The 25,608-nt window shown below is 42.5% G+C and overlaps 1 protein-coding gene across 3 annotated transcripts in view; it reads left to right on the top strand.

Moving 5' to 3' along the window:
* The first annotated feature begins 6,181 nt into the window (after nucleotides 1-6,181).
* The window catches only part of LOC102450321 (interleukin-6 receptor subunit beta-like), a 57,491-nt gene continuing 38,064 nt past the window's right edge, over nucleotides 6,182-25,608 (top strand). The window contains exons 1-7 of one of the 3 annotated variants that reach the window (XM_075932370.2): nucleotides 6,182-6,551; nucleotides 8,156-8,226; nucleotides 9,283-9,498; nucleotides 11,959-11,996; nucleotides 15,765-15,813; nucleotides 16,036-16,086; nucleotides 25,433-25,544. In XM_075932370.2, the coding sequence (XP_075788485.2) occupies nucleotides 15,771-15,813; nucleotides 16,036-16,086; nucleotides 25,433-25,544 (206 nt within the window). In that variant the 5' untranslated portion in view covers nucleotides 6,182-6,551; nucleotides 8,156-8,226; nucleotides 9,283-9,498; nucleotides 11,959-11,996; nucleotides 15,765-15,770. Of the gene's footprint in view, nucleotides 6,552-8,059; nucleotides 8,227-9,282; nucleotides 9,499-11,611; nucleotides 11,775-11,958; nucleotides 11,997-15,764; nucleotides 15,814-16,035; nucleotides 16,087-25,432; nucleotides 25,545-25,608 lie in introns of those variants that run through there. The other 2 variants (XM_006119165.4, XM_075932369.2) reach the window with 2 other exon arrangements.

Genomic DNA, 25,608 nt, shown 5'->3' on the forward strand with positions numbered 1-25,608 from the left:
CCGTGCCAGGTGCAGGGTCTGCTGGCTGGGTGCTGGCAGGCTTGCACCTGGCACGGGCACCGTAGCCAGCCCGTGCCCCTTTAAGGGGTCCGGGGCTGGGAGGGGGGCAGAAGAGTTTCCCTGGTGTTGGCCAGAGTGGCCACCAGGGAAACCTGGGGAGGGCTAGCCTCCCACTAGTTCGAATTAAGGGGCTATACACCCCTTAATTCGAACTAGCTAGTTCGAACTAGGCTTAATCCTCGTAAAATGAGGTTTTCCTAGTTCGAACTAAGTGCTCTGTTAGTTCGAATTAAATTCGAACTAATGGAGCACTAGTGTAACGCCTATGAAAGTTAGTTTGAACTAACATCCGTTAGTTCGAACTAACTTTGTAGTGTAGACATACCCTGAGTATGGTTATCCAGCCAGTTATACACCCACCTTATAGTAGCCCCATCTAAGTTGTATTTACCTAGTTTATTGATAAGACTATCATGTGAGACCGTATCAAATGCCTTACTAAAGTCTAGGTATACCACATCCACCGCTTCTCTCTTATCCACAAGACTCGTTATCCTATTAAGGAAAGCTATCAGATTGGTTTGACATTATTTGTTCTTTACAAATCCATGCTGGCTGTTCCCTATCACCTTGCCACTTTTCAAGTGTTTACAGATGTTTTCCTTGTGCAGACCTTCAGCAGAATTGCTGAAATGAGTACTATGGTCTGTGTGTGTTTGCATAAGTATTCCAGAATTGGGCCCAGAAGAGGGGGGGGGGGGAATGTGGATGAGGAGGAGAGCAGAGCAAACATGACTGATGGCAATTTAAAAACACAGAAGAATGAATTGGGGCACAGCAACCATAGACCAGAGAAACAAGGGAACCTAAAACAATAGTTACTAACAACAGAAGACAGGCAAAGGAGGAAGAAAAGCTTTTCCATCAAGATGTGTGATTAAAAGACATTCTGTGGCATTGGAAAGTCCTACAGTGTAAATGTCCAAAAGCACTGCAGCAAGACAAAGTAGTTCCAAATGGTGGCATTAAGAAAAATATTATTGTGGTTACTAAAGAATCTGATGGAAAGAATTACAAGGTTTCACAATTGTTCTATAAGAAGGGAGGATGTCGAGATGAGATATTGCTGTGCATCAGGTGTGCTATTAAGAGGCACCAGCCAAATATTGCAACTACTCCAAAGCTGACATCCCAGCAAAACAGCATTGCATTGGGATTAAAGCCCCATGTAAGGAAGAAAAAAGAAAATGGATTGTTTGATTTTATTTTCAAATAAAGAAGTTTCTAAAAATAAATTCCAAAATGATCAGTTAAATGAACAGAAGAGTCCTTTGACTTCTGCTATTGTTTTCTAATGAACTGCTTTTTTGTTTTGGTTTGGTTTTTGTTTTCCCCTCTCTAAAAAAGTTTGACAGCTTCAAACCTAGGAAGCTGAATCTGCAGCTGAACAAAAACTTTGCTTTTCACTGCTATTGAAGTCGTGCTGCAAACTATTTAGATCTGATGTGCCAGGCCACCATTTCTTTCTTTTGGAACCCACTTTGTTTGCTTTTGAGAATCAAGCCCCATTCCATCCACTTAAGAGGTGTTTGTTCTCCTTTTTGTGTCCACAGCTTTCTATAATCACATACCCAAAGCAAATCTCTAAGTATCTTTCCTCTCCTTACAATAAATAACTTGGGCCTGATTCTCCATTGCTCTAAACCTCTGTCTAATTACACCAATGCAAAATGAAGCTATAAATTGTCCATCATTGCTATTTGATAGAATTTTACACCCACTTTGAGTTTGTACAAATGACTATACAAGATGCAATGCAGAGCAGAATCAGGCCCCACTCTTGAAGTGTTTCTATAGAGATAGCCCATACTTTTCTCTGTGACACTCCCGCAAGCTTTGTCTTAGGGAAGTCTATATGGGTGTGTCTAGATTACATGGCTCTGTCGACGGAGCCATGTAGATGAGATTACTAGACATAGCAAAATGAAGCAGCGATTTAAATAATCGCGCTTCATTTACATCAAAATGGCCACTGTGCTATGCCGACGATCAGCTGATCCAGCACAGTGGGGCAGTCTAGACACGCCGCGGTTGACAAGGGAAGCCTTTTTCGACTGCTCCGGTATGCCTCATGAAACGGAGCCATGTAGTCTAGACATACTCTATGTGCAGCACTGCAGCACGTCTGGGGAAGAAGTCTGTGTTGTTGGCACAGAAGAACACTACTGTGAGCAGCAGAAGCTATGTCAGTGGGAGAACTCTCCCGTGGAGATAATGCTTTGCACAGAAGTGTTCATGTCACTTTAAATTATGTCGCTCAGGGAGCAACATAAATTATGCCAACATAGACTATAAACATGGTTGTAACTTCATTTTGGTTTATATTTTCTGCTAGTTTCCTTGAGCTTTCAGTATGAACAGGCGAACCTCGAAAGAGTGGATTCATGTGGGGCAGTCAAGCTTGTCTCTTGTGCAAGGAATGACTGAAGATGCTTTACCAAAGTTACTGCGACCCAATACAATAATTAGAGTGAACTGCAGAGGGTCTATATATCCTCTCTGCCTTCACTTTCATCCCATAACAGAGCGACAGAAGGATCTTTGCAATAGTTCTTGATAGGGTCCTGCCCACAGCTCTACTCCTAGATATATATGTAGCTAGGGTAGTGGGATTTAGATTCTAAACAATACCATTTTACTGCAGGGAGGCCCTCTGAAGCCATGGTGAAGGGGCCTGGCTTTACTTTCATTGTTTAAAGAAGAAGCAGGGCCTCATTAATCGTTTCATTTACATAATTAAACACGTCTAAAAGCTCAGATCCAACCTCTCACAAGTTTAGGGCTCTTAATAATCACAGGTTTAGTTTAAGTTCATCTTTAATGATTAACTTCAGCTTTTGCATGCCCCTGACTCTAATACATTTTTGCCATGTCATGACACTCCTTAGGTTCCCCCTCCCCCTTTATATAAAGACACTATGGGGTGTCACAGACTGGGCCGGGTCTGGACACCCCCCAAGGGCATCTGCTCAGAGCAAATTGCTCAAAACCTGGGCTCTTTACAGCTCCTGACCGGAGACCTTCCTAAACAGGTCACAAAGCAGTCAGACCGAGCAAAACCCCTCAGACCCTCCAGCTCTCCCTGTGCTACAATCAGACCCGGGCCTAACACACAGGTGAGGGATTATAGAACCCAATCTCACCTACCCCGAACGGGTCTTTCCGGTGCCAAAGAATCAGCCACAAATCCCTGGTCAATTTACACTTTGGATCTTACCCACAAGATGACGCTGAGCCAATCCTTTAGAATAAAAAATCTAAAGGTTTATTAATAAAAGAAAGAAAAGCATAAGAGTAAGGTTGTTAAGGAAAATACATTACAGGCATCGAATCACCAAGTTCTCGATGCAGGCTCTTAGAAGAGATGTTATAAACTGCTATCTTAAAAGTCTCTGGTGTACATCCTATGTCAGGATGTTTCTTTTTTTCCTTTTTTTTTTTTTTAAGGAGCTTTTACTCCCAGGGTTTGCTCAAGTCCAGTGTTAAAATTTTTTTTTTAAAAAAATCAGCCTTAATGCATCACAATTCCTGTACCCCATCTCATGGCTTTACTTAGTTCTGATTGAAAACAATGGGGTTAACCAACATTTAACACGTGATCGTCTCATCTCAGACAAGAGAACATCAGAAAAGAAAATACCGTGAGTTGTTTTGAACTAGGGCACTTCAGCATGCTGTAATTGATAGAGATCAATGGGCTTCAAAAGCTTCATGAAAGCAAAGAGTACAGATATCAGTGGAGTGGTTTACTCTAACTATACTTGTGTTGTAGGATAAAGCAGTGCTGGTTAATTTGGAAATCACTGTAATTTTATTTTTATCTGCTCTCCATAGTCATTTCGGCCATTAGCTGTATATCTGAGGCAGGGGTGAAAGGAACTTACATTTCTTACAAGTGCTGTCCTATTGCAACCCAGGTACCTGCCAGCTCTTTAAATAGCTCCCTGCTGGCTTCTGCTGCAGTTCAGCCAGTTCTTGCTGGAGCTGCATACCAGAGTGCACCAGCTTACTTTCACCTCTGATCTGAGGCTAAACAGATTTTAGGCAGATGTCTGACAGGAGACAAGGAGTCAGTACAAAACTCTAAGATACAATATTGACAGATGGAGACTGGATGGAGGAACCAAAATAACCACACAAGAGCAGGAAACTTGAGATAAGGGGCTAACTTTATAATGAGTAAATAACATAGCAGAATCTGGCCATGAGGGAACAGAGTTTGTGTTCGCAGTTTGCATAGCTCTATGCAATAGTGATCCAATTCTTTGGGATATCCAGGCTGGATGAGTGCAACTCACTATTGCAAAGGCAGTAATTTAAAACCATATATTGTACAAAGTAGGCAGAGTATGACTTCTCAAAATGGATGCTTTACCCAGCTGGAAGCATTGATGGAACTGGACTGACCTGCTATAACTCAACTTTTTCCAAATGACATTTAAACTTCTAGGCATCTTTTAGAGCTCAGATTAGTCAGTGTGACTTTTGCCTACATAAGGAGTTAGCTTGAGGCTCCTGACAAAATAAAATGAATAGTCTGTTTCACATTCTTAAGCTTCCTCACACCATGGTACCTGAAGCACCATACAACAATGAAAAATAGTATGGAGCATGCCCTAACTAGCAATATTCTTGGAGCCTATCTTGATCCTGTAGGCCTGCTTGGCTGTATTTTGGGGATTTTTTAAAAACTTTTTCCTCCCTTCTTGATTTTTAATTAGTCCCATATCCCCAGTTATGGTACGGGACTATGAAGTACCCATTACTGGCTTACTATCAAAGAGCTAGGTCTTGGAGACTTGTGAATAAAGAGGCAACTTCTGAACTCACATGGGCTATGTCTAGACTGCAAGCCTCTTTCGAAAGAGGCTCTTTCGAAAGATACTTTTGAAAGAGCCTCTTTCGAAAGAAAGCGTCTAGACTGCACGCGGAACTTTCGAAAAAGCAAGCCGCTTTTTTGAAAGAAAGCACCTAAAAAGCCTGTTTGCTTTCAAGAACGCCTTCTTTCGAAATAGCACTTTCGAAAGAAGGCGTTCTTCCTCATGGAATTAGGTTTACCACCGTCGAAAGAAAAGCCGCATTCTTTCGATTTAATTTCGAAGAACGCGGCTGCAGTCTAGACGCAGGTGAAGTTTTTTCGAAAAAAGGCTACTTTTTTCGAAAAAACCCCTGAGTCTGGACACAGCCATGGACTCATCAGGAGCCTTGTAAACCCTGTGATCATAAATTCCAGTTAACTACCAGGATGTTCTTATGTGAACTTCCTCTTATTTGTGATGATCGAATTAGTCTCCAACCAGAACAAAACTCTAGTAGTGACAAAGATGATAGTGACTGCAGATTATTTTTGTCTACTGTCAGAATCTTGATAGTGCTTAAAGCCAACTTTTAATCTTCTATTCTAATATTGTACAATAGGATCTGTGATCCAGGAAGTCAAGCATTTGACTGTTTCTGTAGTCACTGAGGGCCTGATCCAAAGCTTGCTGAAGTCAGAGTATTTAGTGAGCTCTGATCAGATTCTTACACTAAAGTGAGGAATAATTCTGCTGAAATCACTGTTTCAGGCTACGTCTAGATTGCAGGCTTCTTGTGCAAGAAGCTTTTCCACAGAAGTGATCTTCCAAAAAACCTCTTGCACAAGAGTGCATCCACTCTGCAGAAGCGTATCGAAAAAGCGATGCACTTTTGCAAAAGAGAGCATCCAGACTGCGTAGACACTCCCTCGAAAGGAAACTGATTACTATTTACAGAATGGCCATCAGGACACCTGTGCTTTTTTTGATTGCCTCTTTTTGTGCAAAACACCTCTGTTCCCCGTCCACACATACCTTTTTGCTCAAGAGTTCTTGCACAAAAAGGAGATATTCCTTGTAGAAAGAGGAATACTTATTGCGCAAAAACCCCTCTGCTCTTTTGATTTTTTTTGCACAAAAATGCACTTGAGGTGTGGACGTTCCGCGAGTTTTTTCAGAAAAATGGCCATTTTTCCACAAAAACTATAGTGTAGACACAGCCTCAATGTAAAACTGGTGTTAGAGACAGCAGAATTTTGAGTTCTATTTTCCCACTCTGCCAGTGACTTATTGTGTGACCTCATACAAATCACTTACATTTTCTATGCCTTACTTTGTCCAGCTGGAGGTGGAGGTTTAAAGGGTTTTGTTGAGCACTGAACAGAGCCTAGAGTCTATATTTTATTTTGTTCCTGCTTTTTCAAAATTCCCAGTTTCAGATCACTAGCTGTGACTTCTTGTATCCTGTATCACAAACAAATGGCAAAACCAAATGGAGGACAATTTTCCAAGTGACACAGCCTGAAAGACAGACGAGATAAGCCCTATTAGCTCCAACTCAGGCTTATAAAGGATTTCAGCATCTCTCATGTGGAAGATGGATACAGAAAAGGAAGACAGATCTTGCCAAGGAAAACCCGAGGAAGAACCCAAACTGATATAAAAGTGGGATTGATTGCAGCAGCAGCTTCTTAGGTTAGTTAAACTTATAGCAATTAGTGGTTAATTAGCAACAAAAGCAGACTTAGGCCAGAGGCTAAGTGTGATGCTGGCATACCAGGCACCAGCTCACCCCAACATTCCTAGGTCTCAACTAAATATATAGTGGGAACCAGCCTGGATCATGAATTTAAATTGAAATGCTTGTCAGTTGCTGCATATATTAATCTCACTTACAATATCCGTATCCCATGTTATAAGATAATATTTAAGGGCTTGTCTGCATAGCTGTATCCATAGGCACTGACTTCTGCTCTAGCTGCGGGGTGCTTGATTCCTCTCCCTCTACTGCAGGACCTGCCTGCACTGCACCCTTTCCCCCCCACTCCAACTCTACCCCATCTCTTCCCACACCTTCTCCACTCTGCTCTGCCCCCACTCCACCCCTTCCCCCAAGCCTCCTCCCTGTCTCTTTCTGCCACTCCCCCAAGCCCGCTGTGCTCTCTCCCCTTCTCCTAGAGGCACTGAACACCACGACACACCTGTTTTGTGGAGATGGGAGAAAGGGGAAATTGGAGATCTTGGCTGCTGGTGTGTACAGAGGACCCACTAATTTTTCCCTGTGGCTATGTCTAGACTACACGCCTCTTTCAAAAAACAGCATCTAGATTGCATTATGCGAAATCTATCGATCTGCTTTTTCGAAAAAAATTGACCTGCATTTTCGAAAAAGAGCGTCCAGATGGGTGGATGCTCTTTCAAAAAAAAAAAGACACCCGGAATCGCTTCTGGCAGGGCCTGGCGGCAGCATTTACTTCCTGGTGCTGCTGCCTGCCCTTTGCAGACACGCGTGCTTAAAGGAACCCCCCCCGGACAGCTGTTTCTCTGCTGCTGCTGCTGCTGGCTTACCTACCTCTCAGAGGGACAGCAAAGCTGCTGCTGTGCTTGCATTGGTTGCCCTGCTTTCTGGGACACCACGGCAGTTTGGTTTTTTTGGAGGATTTTCTGAAGGGACCCTGTCCTAGCAGTTGAAGACTCGGGTGTATAACACACACACATCACGCACTGCCCTGACCATCAGCTGAAACCTACAGGGAGCTGAAGGCAGGATCCAGGTGTAAGAGCCTGCCTTCATAATTCTCCGCAGAAACCCAGCTTGGAAGCAAGACAACCCTCAGCTGCATGAGGGGCCCCTGTGTCACACAAAAAAGGGTAATACAAAGATTGCCTCAGGAGTAGGTGTCCTCTCATAAATTAAGCCACAAAGTTCCCTAATTTGGGACCTTACCATAAGTTAGGCCATCCAGTTACCCAAGCTGCTGCCAGTAAAATAAGGATTCAAAATGCACCATATAAGGAATCAATGGGTAGGGTCTGGGGAAAGGTAGCCTCTCCATATTAGGAAGCAAAGAGGTCGAGTCCGGGAAGGGGTGATCCTCACCATATTAGGAAACAAAAGGATGATTTGGAAAGAAAGGGATAGGGCAGGTACTAAGAGAAGGGTAGGAATAAAAAGATGCTGTAACCATAACTCAGGGCTCACTTTGTTGGTAGTGAGGTAGAGGGGAACGAGCGGTGTGGATGCTGTAACTGAATAAATCGCCTCTTAACCACTCCACCCAACTTCGTCCATCATTCAGCCCTTCAACATTTTGGTGCAGCGAGCAGGGTTGCCGGGAGTTCAGGACTGATCACCCCAACATGGATATAGGTAAGAGCAGCGGTTCTTTCACTTCAACATCTACAGTGCGGTCTTGGTTAGACCGCAGGGTGGGAAAGGACCGGGGGCCATTTCTCCCCCCTGGGGATGCCCTATCAGAGTCATGGGTCTCATACTTAAAATGGATCGAAAATACCTTGGAGGATAAGAAAGCCTCCAAAAGAGAAGAAGAAAGCTGTTTGCCTACAGAGCATGATGGCAGGGATTACCCTGATTTGGAAGGAATCTCTTGTAGCAGCTGCACAAATTTCAGCTCTGCAGGATATAATTGACCAGCAACGGGTGTTAACCCACCAGTCGGTAATGGCAACACAACTGACAGGGGATCAGGCATCCTCTGCACAAGAATGGAAGGATAATGGTTCAGGAAAGGTTAACCCCCCCCCCCTTGCTACCCAGCCCTCTCATCCCTAACCCCTACCGCTCCCCCTATCCTCTAACGGAGCAGCCCCCTGTGTGCCCAATTACAGGTGCACAACCTATACGGCTTGAGACGTAGCTGTATCCCATGATTTAATTCGCTGGTCGGGTGCACCCTCTCCTGTGAATGCACAGAACCAGCCGGTGACTTCAACCTATTTGTCCCAATTTAACCAATTAGACCTCCTAGCAGTATGTGTGGGACAAGGACTTAATTACTGGTGGGACCACTTCATAGGCTCAGAAGGGTGGCATGGTGATTGGACTCTGGCCACCTCAGAGTGGCCACAGGAGGGGGAGATAACCAGGTACCTATGGGAGGATTGGGCTGTAAGCAAAAAAATGCCAGATGATCCCAAACTAACGGGGGGCGGGAGGTTGCTCCGTGTTGGAACTGCCCAACACAGGGGATGGCTGTACGTTCAGGCTAACCAGTCCTGGCGAATCCCCAGCATAACATTAACAGGAGGGCGGAGATTTACTCAACTCACTCTGGCACCCTTTGCCACTAGAAATGCATCTGTTGTCCTGGTAGGTGATGGACCCTGGGTAATCGACTGCTCCCAGTGTGAGCCAGGAAGGATAGGGGGTCGGGAGCAGGTAACCATATTTCGTTCAACCCTACAGGATTGGAATGTGGGACGAGTGGTGCCAGACTGTGCAGTGTGGGAATCCCGCTATGAGGAAGGCCTCAAAACGTTCATAGCTGGAACTCCCTTCAGGAAAAAGAAGTCATCTTCCAGAAACTGGGTATCGCAACCCCTCGCACCAATTCTGCTCAAAATTTTGGAATCTTCGCTATATCATCTGCGCCCCCCCCCCCCCGGCACTGCCAACCCACCGGTGTGTGTTCTGAAAATGGCTCCTGGCACCACGTGGTGCACCGCCACGTGTCACACGCTACCACTGCACGTTTGCACTTGCATGGCCAGCTGCACGATGTCCAGGCTGAGCATTACACATTTCCCTTGTGCATCAGCCACTGTGTACCCACCTCCCCCACCCTGTGTGTGGCACAAACTCACAGCACTCACCTGCTGGTTCTTCCCTGATGTCCAAAGACACCTGGGAGGCCTCTGGGGTCTGGGTGACCAGCTCCAGGGTGAGGGTCACAGTGTCATCATCATCCTTCTCCTCCAGCAGCAGGTCTCGCTCTCCAGATTCCCTGGACTGCTTGTGCTCCTGCTCTGGTTCCTCCATGCCAGGATCTGATAACCCAGACTGCACCAGATGCAGTGGAGTCCGGGCTTCCCCACCACCGAGAATGTGCACCAGGTCCTCATAGTACGGACAGTAGTGTGGGGCTGCTCCAGAGCGGGAGCTCTCATCTCAGGCCTTCGCATACCCATGGCGCAATTCTTTAACTTTGGCCTGCACTTGGTCCTGGGTGCGGGAGTGGTGCCCTCTTCTGGCGAATCCCTGGGCCATGTGGCCATAAATTTCCACATTTCTGCAGCTTGAGAGGAGAGCTTGCAAAGATTCCTCCTTGGACCAGAACTCAAGGAGACTCTTGATCTCAGGTTCTGTCCATGCCCGCTGTTTGGAGCCCCTGGGTGGGTCCTCAGAAGTTTCCCTGGAAGGGCCAGGGGTGTCTTGAGGCTTTGACATAGCTGGCTGCTGTAGGACAGGAAAAGCTGTGTGCTCTGGCTGGTTTCCTGCCACAAATGGCTGGCCAGGTGCCTGTCCCTTTAAAACATGGCTGCAGACAGGAACAATAGAGGTGCAAGGCATGCAGCTGGACTGTCCACCAGGGCTTTTCCTGGAGGACTTTTTTCCAAAAACCTGGCTCCTTGCTTCCACACAGGCCTTTTTTCGACAGATCTCTGTCGAAAAAGGCATTCTTCCTTGTAAAGCCAGGTTTACCGCCATCAAAAAAACTGCCACATTCTTTCAATTGAATTTCAAAAGAATGAGGAGGTAGTCTAAATGCAGGTAAAGTTTTTTCAAAAAAAGGCTACTTTTTTTGTGTAGTCTAGACACACCCCGTGGGAGCTCCAGCCCAGCTGTGCCATTGCAGTGCTTCAGCATAGACAATACCTGTGCAACAAGAGAGACACTAGCTAAGCCAATCTTTAATTAAACTTTATATTGATCAATCCTTTGTTAGTGATTATATGAAGCTGAGCCTTCTCTAGGTAAAGAAGGAGTGGTGGTTGTTGAAGAACATAGTCCCCAATTCCAGGAGTTGAGTGTACATAAATGTAAAAGGCTGAATGAGGAATGGGTTTTTAAACTCAGGATTCAAGCTCTGCTTGAAATGGCACACTACATATTTCACTACTGATGGCAGTTTGGCCTAACTGTCTAAGTACAAGCCTGCTTGCAATGCCATCTGCCCATGCCAGCCCCGTCACATTATTTTTAGCGGACTGGAAAGCATGTTCCCATCTGTAGGCACATCTTAATTGTGAAGCTGTTGTAAAAAGGAGCCATTGCCTGTCCCATTTACAAATATTTTTTTCTTAAAAACATTCGAGTTGATGTACAGCATCAATCTCTGCACTTACTGAAACCAGCATAAATCTAGGATCACTGCTCTGTCAGTGGAGTGATGGCTGATTAACTTCTGTTCCACACTGGTGCAGAAACCTAAGGCTTTCTTAATAAAATGAAGAAAAATTTTAGTTTCTAGTCTGTTCTTCAAAAGAAGCTTTCCCCAGAGATTGTGAATTGTTTGCTCTTCTGTATTTGCTATCTAGTGTGTATATATAGATAGATATAGATTTATATAGATTTGTGGTTTGTACAAGCTTCTGGGGGGATTTTTTTCAACCTCTTGTGTGCATCTCAACCTTTTGACGGTCTTAGAGAACACAGGGTGTACATCCTGATTCTCTTTGAGATAATATGTAAATATTTTAGCACTAAGCTACTTTATGTTCTTACTTGCAATTGACAAGGAGGAAAGTGGGTGGGGTAGAGACTTTCCCTGTGGTTCCAAATTTCCCACAGGGGGCGTGGCTAAGAGCAGCGTGGGATTTGTTCTGTACAATCTGTCAGAGTTAGTCTCTGAAGTCAGATACACAATGTGTTTCTTGAGCAACTATACTCCACAAGAACCTCTTACACCTATTACTACCTTGGAGTCCTAGATGTGAACCTACAGGAAATGGTGTTGGGTACAGTATCCTATAGTCTGTAAATTGTTTTTTTTTTTTTTTTTTTTTTTTGCTAGCAGGGATATAAATCGTACTTCTGCTGCCTTTACTGCTAAAATACCAAAAACATTAATTTATTAAAATGTCCCTGGTCCACAGAAACAATACTTATTTAAAATAATTTATTATGTAATTTTATCAAAAGGGCAATGAAGATTTCTCAACTACTATTCTTCAAACCAGGTAGGACTTTAATTAAAAATGCTATGTTGTTTACCATATAACTGAATGTGCCTATTGTTCTCTGGGTTGATTTTAAGGTGTTAGTTTGACTTATGAAGCTCTAAATTGCTTGAGACCTATCTATCCAAGACCCGGTTGAAACAAACTTATTCACATGGGGAGACTAACTGATTTCAGTGGGGCTCAATGTGAATGCAAGAGTCTATCCATAGTAGTGCACTTACAGGAACAGAGTCTGACCAGCACAGCTAATGGTATGTGGAGATGCATGAGCTGAAGGTCCATTGATAGAAAGCTGGAAAACTCTAGCAGGGTTCTTCATTAAGGACCCATGCTTAGAAACACTTTCCCTTTGGAATATAAAAGGAGATGGTTGATGGGGGAGAATTGAAGGGGGCAACAGATTCTGTTGGGGGGAATATATTAAATGTGTTATTGCTACATTATTGTTATTTAGGGTAATTGATGGACAGATGAAAATGGTTTATTTTAAGATTGTGTTTTGAAGAGCTATGCATGTCCAGAACCTACAGTGGTTTTCTTACTGCAGGCTAATATATATTTAAACAAACAGATAAAGAAATGAGAGCACTCAAACAACAAATAGTTCTGCAGCATCTTAGAGACAAACAAAAAATGTAGATGGTATAAAAAAATGTAGCTGGTATGATACCAGCTACATTTTTTTGTTAGTCTCTAAGGTGCTGCAGAATTATTGGTTGTTTCTTGAGTTTTTTTCAGTCACAGACTAACTGAAATCCAATAGCACATTGAGAATATACAACACCCCTTTTTTTGTCCCAAATGAAATGAGATTGGTGGGCTATTCTGGTCAATACTGAACATTTGCCAACATTTCAGAGAATGACATAATTCAATCTGGTTTGCAGAGACCATAAACACTTTTTTCACTTCTGATATAAAGGCCAGAATTGCAAGAGTGGATGAGATTGAAAGTTTGCAGAAAGTGGCTATTTTTAAAGTATATTGTACATAGAACAATTCATGCTTCATTATACATTAAAAAGTTGCTATAGGAACCTGGCAGCTGTGCTACAATTAAAGACCAGTTATTATTCATTCCTATTATAAAATCCAGTTTTCAGCATTTTACCATCTTGGCTATTTTGATTCACAAGGTTCTATTATATCTATTATATTTGGCCAAGATTCTTTATTTTCAAATGGCAATAAATCCATGTTGAGTTTTAGAATGCCAATAAATACCTTTTGGACTTAGTTTGTAATGTTCTCTCTCCCCAAGCTTCAAATTCACTTATCAAATTTAATATTTTTACCGCTAGACTGTCTTGTTCACGATGCAGACTCTTGTTATTGGAAACAGGCTGCCTTAAATGTGATTATTCATCTTGTTTCCAATAATCACCTTGCATTTCAGAAAGTAGACTCCATTGTTTCTTCATGAGTCAGAATACAGCATTAAATATAATGTATGCATCTCTTCTGTTATATATTTTCTTAGTACTTGTAAGCTGATTTTATATTTTAAATATACTCTAAAGCCTTCATAGAGTAGTGATTCCAGATTATAACATTTAAATTCACTGAAACAAAGACATTCTTTTAAATTAAGTAGAGGTTTAGTGTGTTCATAACCAAGTTTTCTAATAACAATGGGTATGTCTACACTACCCCGCTAATTTGAACTAGCGGGGTAATGTATGCATACCGAACTTGCTAATGAAGCCCGGGATTTGAATTTCCCGGGCTTCATTAGCATAAAGCCGCGCCGCCATTTTTAAAAGCCGGCTAGTGCGAACCCCGTGCCGCGCGGCTACACGCGGCACGGGCTAGATAGTTCAGAATGGCTACGTAGTTCGAACTATCTGTACTCCTCCTACAGATAGTGTGGAATGGCTACGTAGTTCGAACTATCTAGCCCGTGCCGCGTGTAGCCGCGCGGCACGGGGTTCGCACTAGCCGGCTTTTAAAAATGGCGGCGCCAGCTTTATGCTAATGAAGCCCGGGAAATTCAAATCCCGGGCTTCATTAGTAAGTTCGGTATGCATACATTACCCCGCTAGTTCGAACTAGCGGGGTAGTGTAGACATACAAAATAAATTAGTGTTTCCTTTCTGTGGGTGTGATTTTCATAACAAGATGCGTTTATGAAATTTTACCATATTTATTAAAATGTTTCCAAAGATTTTAGGCATTACTAAGATCTAAAATCCTATGTTAAGTACTGATATTGGTAAAGGATTCTCTTAAAACTAGTTCATCAAATAATCAGACGCAAACAGGAAACTCATTTGTCCAGCTATCTGGAAGAAAAGGAATATTGTCCCTTTAAAGGCTCTCTTCAGCAAGGGGATGAAAGGAGAGCAGGGATGGACAGAAAGGACAGGGAGACTTTGGAAGCAAGTCTTTATACTACGGTAATTAAAATGTAAACTTTAGATAAAAGTGGTCTTTTGAAGAATGTAGTTTAAAAAAAAGTCTGAAGATCCAGGCATTTAAGGCTAAGGCTTACTCAGATTGTACATCTAAATATATCAATGCAAGGATATTTTAAGAGATGTGATTTTATCATCTTCAGCAACAAACTAATGAAAATTTATAGCAAATCTTAAACTAAGGTCCTGTAGATGTAGTAATGCAAAATTGTTTTTGTCAGTAAATTCAGGAATGGTCAGAACTGGGATAAGAAGAGGGGAGAAGTTGAGCACTAAGAGCCAGGGAAGACATTGCCACCTCTAGACACTCCACCCATGATCCTTCCCCACCCTTATCCCTTCCCTTTACAGCAACCTAAAAGATCTTACAACCAAGGACTTCTCTGAGGAATAGTTTAAAATAGATTGATTAGACATGCATTATTTAACTCTCGGCATGCAAGTCACACTAATACGGTACACGGGACAGCTGTTCCTCTTTCAAGCTTTAATACTGTATACACATACAGCAGCTTGCTGAGTACTAACCATATGGCATTCTCATTGAGCATCCCATAGCTATTTGCCCTGCTGCTGAGCAGTGTGCATTCTGAGATGTTTCTCAGTCTGCATTGTGGGATGCACAACAGAAGCCAGGCAGGTTTAAACTTAATCCCCTGTTTCCATTGGCTCCACTCAGTGCTTTCTTTCTGAGTGGGTTACCTCCATTTTTGGATTGCTGTCAGCCAGCATGGTCCCCACTCACAATGCTCAGCGATGCCACACAGGAGGCCCAGAATAGGCAAAGATGGAAGAATTCAGAAATCTGGAGTTGGAAAATGGTGTTTGGGAGTAAGGGTACGTCTACATTGAGGGGGTTTTCAGAGATACTGGAGGTATCCCGGAAAAACTCCACCGCATCCAAGGAATGCGTTTGCTCTTCCACTTTTTTATGCAAGGCCATATGCTGTGGTATCAGTGCAGTATTAAGCATCCATCTCTGATGAAATATTTGATCTTAAGTTTGCCTAAAAATTTGGGATAATATTTTGAAGAGCTAGATGCCCAATTCCTATTTAAATTCAATTGAATTTGAACATCTAATTCCCTTAGGTCTTTTGGACAATCCCAGTCTTATTTCTTCCATGTACCAAGGAGGAATGCCTCTGCTTTTGATAAAACAAGGTTTCACGGATATACATGATTTTGAACTTGGGTATCTCTTACGATCCAGTGTATTGCCAATGAGCAACATTAGAGAGTCACTAATGTTTGCTGGATTCTAGCGTTAGTAGTGGAGTGAATGAACAGTTTAGAGTTACAGTTAAAAATGGAGTGATGTCCATCATAACGATTATGCTTCTTTTTAAAGGAGAAGATGAAAGTCTTATTGCTTATGTCTATGGCCTTGCTCACAACAGGTGAGTTTTCATTCATTGTATAATATTTGTAAAGAGTTTTAAAAAAAAGATAAATTTAAACCTGGTCATCCCCTGTCCTAAGAATTATCTGTATTATCTCATGGCAGGAGAGATTATGCAAAAAAGCTTCTTTTTTTTTTTTAAAGAGAGCACTTCAACCCATTTATTCTTCCTGTGGTTGTTTTACATTCTTACTATAAATTTTATCCTGTTACCTTCCAGATTCTTCTGATTGCTTGAATTCCAATCTTCTATTTTGCAAGCAACTTCCAGGTAAACAACTCTTTTTATGCAGCACCCAGTTAAATGCAAAGATGAGCCCCACCACTGAAGGAAATCTCACAGTTGAAATGACTGGATAGTCAATTTGGGTTTGAAGTATTCATTAGTGTAAAGATTTTGGCTGCAATTCAGATCTGCATTGAACAAGGATTTCTGAAAAGTAGCATCCGATGTTCAGAATATGAACCTTTATTCATTGGTAGCCCATGGAATTTGTTCATTGATTGCAAGAGTTAGGAGCAAACTTTATGTAGAAAGCTTAACTTTTTATGCTTGCAGACCTAGAGAAAAACCAATTCACTCATGTCATTGACATACACGATGTAAGACAACTGAGAATTGCCACTGTATGGATACAAGCTATCAAAGCAAACTATCCAAGCAAAACTATCAAAGCTATCCAAGCAAAAGATGAAGATGACAGCCTGCTTATGGGCTTGCTTGACCACAGTGATTGAGAAAGAGGTAGCAGAGAGGATTGGCAGGGGGGAAGAGAGAGAATTGAGAGCTCTCTGGAGCCATGTTTGTTGCACTTCCTCAGGTGTGCTGAGGAACAAACCTGGGCAAAGGGTGTGCTGAAGCAGTATTGCTTTTAGGGTTATCATAGAATCATAGAATACTAGGACTGGAAGGGACCTCGAGAGGTCATTGAGTCCAGTCCCCTGCCCTCATGGCAAGACCAAGTACTGTCTAGACCATCCCTGATAGACATTTATCTAACCTACTCTTAAATATCTCCACAGATGGAGATTCCACAACCTCCCTGGGCAATTTATTCCAGTGTTTAACCACCCTGACAGTTAGGAACTTTTTCCTAACATCAAACCATTAAGCCCATTGCTTCTTATTCTATCCTCAGAGGCCAAGATGAGCAAGTTTTCTCCCTCCTCCTTATGACACCCTTTTAGATATCTGAAAACTGCTATAATGTCCCCCCTCAATCTTCTCTTTTCCAAACTAAACAAACCCAATTCTTTCAGCCTTCCTTCATAGGTCATGTTCTCTAGACCTTTAATCATTCTTGTTGCTCTTCTCTGGACCTTCTCCAATTTCTCCACATCTTTCTTGAAATGCGGTGGCCAGAACTGGACACAATACTCCAACCAGGCCTAACCAGCACAGAGTAGAGCCGAAGAATGACTTCTCATGTCTTGCTCACATCACACCTGTTAATGCATCCCAGAATCATGTTTGCTTTTTTCCCCAACAGCATCACACTGACTCATATTTAGCTGTTGACTCATGTTTAGGGTTGTTTATCGGTACAGATACTTTAGAGTAAAGTGATACTCGCACACATATATCATATTCATGCTGGCAGTTTGGAGGCAGACTGCAAGTGCAGTGTACATTACTTTTAATTTCACTGGTGGCTGGAGTGCTGGCCATGTGTCAACTTCCTGGAGACTGGACCATGATGTTCCTTGGGAGACCCCTTCGGAACTGCAGGAGGCTTTACCACTCCCAGGCTGGTCCCAGGTTTCTGCTGTGATGTTACATCTTGTCCAAGAGGGAAAGAGCTCAAATGTTCAAACCACTGAGCTATCCCTCCATCCAGCACCTTTGTCTGTATTGCCCCGTGACTGGAAGACACTGCATGCTCCTTTAAACTACCTTAAGGACTAGCTAATATTGCTGCATTCTTTGCACATAGATTCCATTACTGAACTCTGCTTGCTGAGTTGGAAATGCAGAACATGTACTGCAATGTTAACTCCCTGTGTTGGGAGGGATGAACAGCCAACTGTCCTCTGTTCATAGCTCAGATCAAGGTGCGAGAAGTAGGCCATCTTTGGCTTTTTCAATCGCCTAAAGTTTTGGATGTTATCTTTTTATTTTACGTAAGATATGGACTGTGCCACTCTCACATCAACACACTTCCTTTGCATTAGAAAACCACTTACAGATATCAGAGTGAGGTAACATGACTACATGAAGGTTTTGATTGCCTATAGTCTGCTTAATGCAATCACGAACTTTAAGGATATAAACAATATAAATCCAGACAATCTGAGGAATCAACAATTGTTCTGAGTCCCAATCCAGAATTTCAATTATTATATTTTATTTTATTGTCATTTAAAATAACTTCTAAAACAATCAAGTGAATATTTCCAGAATACTTTTATTCAACTCTTATTTTTAAAACATCTTTCTTCCGATGATCTCAAAGCACTTTCCAAATGTTTAATGAAATTATTCGCAAACAGCACTGTGAGGTAGCTAAGCATTGTTTATCACCATTGTATAACTTGAAAGGAAAAACTGGAAAACTTAAGACCAAAGTTTTTCAAAATGGACATTGATTTGGGATGCTTCCATGACTTGTTTATCCAACTGATACCTAGGTATCTGAACATGCAAGATTAATGGACACTTCTGAAAATATAGGCCAAAATGACTTGTATATTAGAGTATGTCCACACTACCACCCTAGTTCGAACTAGGGTGGTTAATGTAGTCATTCGAAGTTGCAAATGAAGCCTGGGATTTAAATATCCCGGGCTTCATTTGCATCTTGCCGGGCGCCGCCATTTTTAAATCCCCGTTAGTGCGGACTCCGTGCCCGCGGCTACAGGCGGCACGGAGTAGGTAGTTCGAGTTAGGCTTTCTAATTCAAACTACCATTACACCTCATTCCACGAGGAGTAACGGTAGTTCGAATTAGAAAGCCTAATTCGAACTACCTACTCCGTGCCGGCTGTAGCCGCGGGCACGGAGTCCGCACTAACGGGGATTTAAAAATGGCGCGCCCAGCAAGATGCAAATGAAGCCCGGGATATTTAAATCCCGGGCTTCATTTGCAACTTCGAATGACTACATTAACCACCCTAGTTCGAACTAGGGTGGTAGTGTATACATACCCTATGGTAGCCTATGAAATGAGGAGCTGTGATGTGTAGGAGTTCTGATTTTTAGTGACTTGATAGAACCATTGGCAACTACCCCTCTTGTCTTCATGTTAATAGTTCTCTCATTATTAAACCTTGAAGATAATGCCAATCAGCTAAAGAAAACATGGGGATTTTGATAACTGACACAGCAATGGCCCAATCCCTGCATTCCTTGTGTGCCCCAAACTTCTATTCTACAAGGAATACTAGATCATACCTTCTAATGGTAGGAGTTTATTGTAATACATCATGTTACTGTGTAATATTAGGCAAGAGACCAAATTTGGAAGACATTACTGAATCAAATACTTTTGAAGTTATTTTTCAATTATGATGATTTATTGTTCAGGGTAATAGGTTAACTAGGACTACAGTACATAAGTAAAAAGTAGACATTTCATCCAGTATACTGACCAGTTAATAAATAATACTACAATAGGCTTGGCGAACAAAATGATTTTTTCTCCAAAAAAACATATTTAGTGTTTTTATACTGTGTGATGTGAATTCTCAAATATCGACAATATTTAAAAAAAAACTTTTTTAGTCAGTAGTGGACCCTGCATTTACAGCAATATTTCAGAAATCTTAAGTATTAGAAATTCTAGTCATTTTTTTCTTTTCAGTGTATGAACTGTGAAGTCATAAAAAATTAGCAAATTATGTTCTTCAGTACCATTCCCTAGTTTATAAACAGACACAGAAATAAAATGTAAATGTGCTATATCTAGAGAAGAAGATAAGGATCTTGAAATGTAGAATATTTATAAAATGCTGTAACTTCAGTTCTGTTTTCCTGGTAAGTATCGTCAAATCCCCCTTATACAAATATAACTTACTCATTTGTACAGATTTTTTAAAAAATACCCTGCCTGAGAGATTTTATTACTTGGAAGTTAGGCACAGAAGGTAAGTAGAATCTGTCTGTAGAACAAAAGGACTGTCTTCAATTTCAGGATCATCCCCTCATTTTGAGAAACTTGTGGGAAGAAACAGGGAGCTAGAATACTCCATGAATTTGACTTTGTAATGTTCCCTGCCACCTGTTCCTTCAGTTAGGCATTTTAGGGCCACTTAGTGGCGTGGGAATACAGCCTTTAATTCCTGTGGCCCTGAAGAAAGGGAAAGGAAACTTCAATTCTCCAGCCAGTCTCTCCATGCTGTTTGGTGGATGGACAAATGCCAGCAATGGTCAAGCACGCTGCAGGTGAATAAATCTCTTCCCCCCACTCCACTCCTGCATCCCTACGCAAGAGAAGGGCTTCTATAGAGTTTGAATTAACGCTGCATTAATTTAAATGCAGCTATCTATTACCATTGCAGGGCAGAGAGTAGTTCTTTCTCCTTATCCCACGAGACAAAATTCCCTGGTTGCATATGGGGCCTGTGTGGCATCAGGAAAGGGCCTGTGTGGCATCAGGAAAGGGCCTGTGTGGCATATGGGGCCTGTGTGGCATCCATAGTGTTCAAGGTGAAGGAGCACTTCTAGAAGTGGAGATCTTACTCTTAGTACTTGTGGCTTCCATTTTCTGGTGATTAAACTTCAATGAGCAACTTGGAATCATAGGTATTAGAAATGGGAAAAGGCCTGTTGGCTCAGCTAATCTCTTTCCCCACTAATGCAGGTCTGTTTGTACATTACATACTCTGGTGTGAAGTTCTGCATTTTCATAGTTGAGCTCCTTGACAACTCTTGAGTGAATACCATCTTGTCCTGGTGAATTATACTGCTTAATTTGTTCAAACGATTACTGACACATCCATCTAGGACAGTTCCTCAGATCTGAAATATGAGAGGTACGAGTATTTCCCCCTATCCTCTTCAGTGAGGACCAATGCAAAGAATTCATTTAGCTTCTCCGCAAAGATATTGTCTTCATTCAGTGCTCATTTAACAGCATGACTGTTCAGTTGCCCCACTAATTATTTGGTAGGCTTTCTGCTTTTGATATACTTGAGCTTTTTGCAGTTAGAAGAACTAGCTAAATACGCAAAAAGCTTTCTTACCTATCTATAAGAATTTTTAAAAAAAGTTTCCTGAGGGACAGAGTGATGTCATCACCTCACTCTGCATCCCATAGCCCCTCCTCCCTCAGCTGCCATGCCTCCTAGGGATTGGCAACCCAGGGCTCCGGAGCAGCAGCAGCACGGAAGGCAGCCTCAGAGGTGTGCATTGGAGCTACGGAGCCTCAGGTGGGAGGGTGTGTGTGTGGAAGCCTTGGGGGGCTCACGGGAGCTGTGGGGGCTTGGAAAGGGGTGCACTGGAGCTGCCAGAGCTCAGAAGGGGAGAAGTGGCACATGGGAGCTACACAGCCTCGCCCCGCGCAGCAGGAAGGAGAGGGCTGGGCAATGCACTCCCTTACCCCTCCCTGCCAGAGGGAGAGGGCCAGGCCAACTTGCCCCCTGGTGACCAGAGAGAGAGAGAGCTGGGACAGCCCCAGCCTGGGTCTGGACCAACCTTCCCCACCCCCACCAGCTGGAGATAGGGAGAGCCAGGGCAGGTCAGAGCTGCCATGCCTCGGCCTGGTCCTTGTGGGCGGCCCAGGGGAGAGCTGGGGCTGCCTATCCCCGCAGAGGGGGGTTGGTAAGCATACAGAGCAGGGGACACTTCCCCCTACTCCTCCTTTATTATACTTTTACGTTTGGCAGAGCTTGTGCTCCTTTGTCTCTTCCTCAGTGGGACTGATTTGCTTTTGGAAAGATGCTTTTTTGCCTCTAACTACCTCTTCTATTCTGCCATAGAGTCAGGGTGGCATTTTTTGTTCCTCTTGCTCCTTTTTCTGTTTGGGGTATACACTGAGTTTGAGCCTCTTATGGTGTTTTTAAATAGTCTCCATGCACTTTATAAGCATTTCTCCCTCATAACTGGTTCTTTTAATTTATATTTGACTAGCTCTCTCATTTTTGTATAGTTCCCTTTTTGAAGTTCAGTGTTACTATGGTGGGTATCTTTGGCATTTTTCCCCCTACAAGGATGTTTATATTTAATTACATTATGGTTGCTATTACCAAACAATTCAGCTAGATTCACTTCTTGCTTATGACAAAATCAAAAATTGTCTCTCCCCAGGGGTGTTCCAGGACTAGTTGCTCCAAAAAGCAAGCCTTTAGTGGGTCTGGAAAGTTTTTCTCTGCATCCTGATCACTGAAGATGATTGAAATTCTTTTATTATTGCACTTTCTGCCTTTGTAGTAGGGCAGTCAAATGATGAGTCACAATCAGTATTAATCACACTGTTAAACAATAATGGAATTCCAATTTAAATTCATTATAATTATTTTGGATGTTTTCAAATATAGTTTCAGTTACAATATAGAACAAACTATATAGTGCTGTAGGTCCTACCTGTACTTTACCTACTTCTCTCCTATTCTCTTTACTAGGATATAGAGTTCCCTTTTAATACAAATTCATCCCTCTGCCTAAACCAGATTATCCTTCAGACTTTTGGCATTCCCCCATCCCTTAATTTATTTAAAAAATGTCTATAGTCTTTTTAATTTTATGCCGGCAATCTGGTTCTGTTTTGGTTTAGGGAGAGTTCATCCTTTCTGTAGGCTCCTCTTTTCCTAGAAGCCACACCAGTTCCTAATAAACCTAAATCCCTTTTCCTATGCCATCATCTCCTGCAGTTCTGCTTGTTTTCCTGGCCCTATGCATGGAACTAGAAGCATTTCAGAGAATGCTACTCTAGGAATTCTAGACTTTATTCTTACCTAACAGCCTATAGTTCAGCCACTCCAGGCTCAAGAGTCCCTATACAGTCTCTCAGGGCCATAAGTTGCTTGCACTGAAAACAACATATACCATCTGCCCACAAGGCAGATAATTGTATATGTTGCATCCTATGCAATAAACTAAGTACAGTAAAACTCCAATAGTCCGGCATCCAATAGTCCGGCACTCCTGATAGTCCGGCATCAAAATGGCAAGAGCCTAGTGAGTGAGCTTCGGCAAAAAATGAGTCACAAGGTAACAGCAGCAGCAGCTGAACTGAGCAAAAAGGGTAAAAAAGGCTTAAAAAAACTAAAACATTACAGTATACTGTATATAGTATGTATAATAAAAAGGGCTAGGAACACTTTATATACAATATATAATGTATACAGTATATATATAACCATCTTATAGTACCTCCTGATAGTCCGGAATATCTGATAATCCGGCACCACCTACGTCCCATAGGTTCCAGATTATCGGAAGTCTACTGTAGTTCCCTCTGCTGCTGGACTGCTGCCTATATTATTTTCACTCCTGCAGAGTTTGTTTATGACCTGCATTTAGAGAATGTTTGTAAGGTGTAGAAGATGGTTTGATTTTTCTTTTCCTTTCTGTGTTTTTTCTAGAAGCTTTCTAGCATGCTTCCAAATCGCTCAGGCTCCTCTTCCTGCCACTAAGCTCACTCTGTCCCATGTGGGGCATCCATCTCAGAGATGTAGCACTCCATGAACTCTTTGCCAAGTTAGCTATTGAGCATTCTGAATCTCTCTTGTTAAAGATGCCGGAACGTGGACAATGGTACTGTTTGAAACACCAGTATTTTGCAGATTCCTGATCCTCGATACAGATGCCTGATCAATCCCAGGGCACTTTCTGCATGAGAGGTAGACTTAGAAGGAATTGCTTTCGGACAGCAAGAGCAATCTAGACTTGTGAGTGGGCCCCAGGAGTGGCCCTCCCTCTCAGCAGGCCTCAAGATTGCTGTAACCAAAGTGGTCTCTCAGGATAGAATAGTTTTGTTAACTGCAGTGGTGTGCCTAGAATATGTGGGGTTTGCTGATTGCACTGCTGCAGCAGGGGTGGCCCATGAGCCTAGGCGAACTAAGCAGTTGTCTAGAGTGCCGCTGGCCCGGGTGCCCGATGAGGACATCACGGCCATTGACGGCTGTGCAGGCAGCGCGCCAATTGCACCGCCTGCCTGGGGCGCCTGCTGCCGCAGCCGGCCTCGAGCTGCTCCTGTGCAGCAACACTTAAAGTGGATGAAGAGGGAGCACACAGCTCTCACGGTCAATATTGCGTGCAATTAGCATACAGCTCACTTCGCATGCTGTTGCTTTACATGTGTGTCACTTTAGTAATATTGGTAGGAAACAAACACTGCTGATTTATGTCTGTGTAATTGGGCAATCCTGCTCTTGAGAAACAGTAAAGAAAATGTCTTGTGGGCCACACATAGGATCCCAATGGGCTGCATGGGGCCTGCAGGCCACCGGTGCTCCAGGAACTTCCTCACATAACTCCCCAGTTTGCTACTGGTGGTCACTTACGAGTGGCTTTTTAAACCCCTGCTCCCAAGGAGACAGCTCCACAGCCTTGTTAAGGGATTTGGGCATCAGAATAGCATGCTAGAGACTCATTAGAAAGCTCTCAGCCTACCTGTCCACTTGTCTCAGCATACAGCCCCCTACAACATCTCTAAAATGTACCCAGTGCGTGATGTAGTTCATTTCAAGCCCATCTATATAAATACGAACTAGGTACATTTCAAATACAACTTTAGCACCTTAGGCTGTGTCCAGACTCAGGGTTTTTTTCGAAAAAAGTAGCCTTTTTTCGAAAAAACTTCACCTGTGTCTAGACTGCAGCCGCGTTCTTTCGAAATTAAATCGAAAGAACGCGGCTTTTCTTTTGACTGCGGTAAACCTCATTTCACGAGGAAGAACGCCTTTTTTCGAAAGTGCTCTTTCGAAAAAAGGCGTTCTTGAATGCCAACAGGGCTTTTTAGAAAGAGAGCATCCAGACTCACTCGCTGCTTTCTTTCAAAAAAGCGGCTTGCTTTTTCGAAAGTACTGCTTGCAGGCTAGACGCTCTTTTTCGAAAGAGGCTTTTTCGAAAGATACTTTCGAAAAAGCCTCTTTCGAAAGAGGCTTGCAGTCTAGACATAGCCTTAGAGACCAACAAAAATATATAAATAGTATCATGGGCTTTCATGGGCACAAGCCATTTCAAGAAGTGGGTTGTGCTCATAAAAGCTCATGATACTATTTATATATTTTTGTTAGTTTCTACAGGACCATTGTTGTTAAAGTTTTTTTAATTACAGACTAACACGGTTATCCTCTGAGACTTAGGCCCATTTCAGAATATACTAGCCGGAGCAGTTAGAGTACAACACAGAAGTGTATTTACAAATATACTGGCACCTTTCTGATGCTGCTTGTTGTATAGACAAGCCCTAAACTAAAGTGGTTGAGTTTTCAGTAATTTCTGATTATAGTCATAATTGCACAGTGTTTGGTCAAAGTGGATATATCTATCTTTTTGACAGGATGTCTCACTGGTTAATTAAGAGGGCATATCCAATTTTAAACTTGTTGCCTTTTTAATTTTGAGGATTTCCTTGCTCTTGTTAATGAGGTAATATTAATAGATGTTAAAAATACGCCTTCACTATACAGCGTGATTGAGATTGCTTTCATTTAGTTTGCTTTCATTTTTACAGATTGGGATGATGAATTGACTTGCTACGCAGAGAGAAAAATAAGTCTATTTTGCTCCTGGTTGCCTGTCCCCCGTGCTCTCCAAACTACTAATTATACAATCATTTTAAAGTGGTAAGTTTGAAAGATGAAGACTTTCATTGTTGCTTGGTGGGTTTCTTTGTGTTCTGACTTTTAA

Source organism: Pelodiscus sinensis, chromosome 6 (genome assembly GCF_052426305.1).
Source record: "Pelodiscus sinensis isolate ZL-2025 chromosome 6, ASM5242630v1, whole genome shotgun sequence".
Lineage (NCBI taxonomy): Eukaryota > Metazoa > Chordata > Testudines > Trionychidae > Pelodiscus > Pelodiscus sinensis.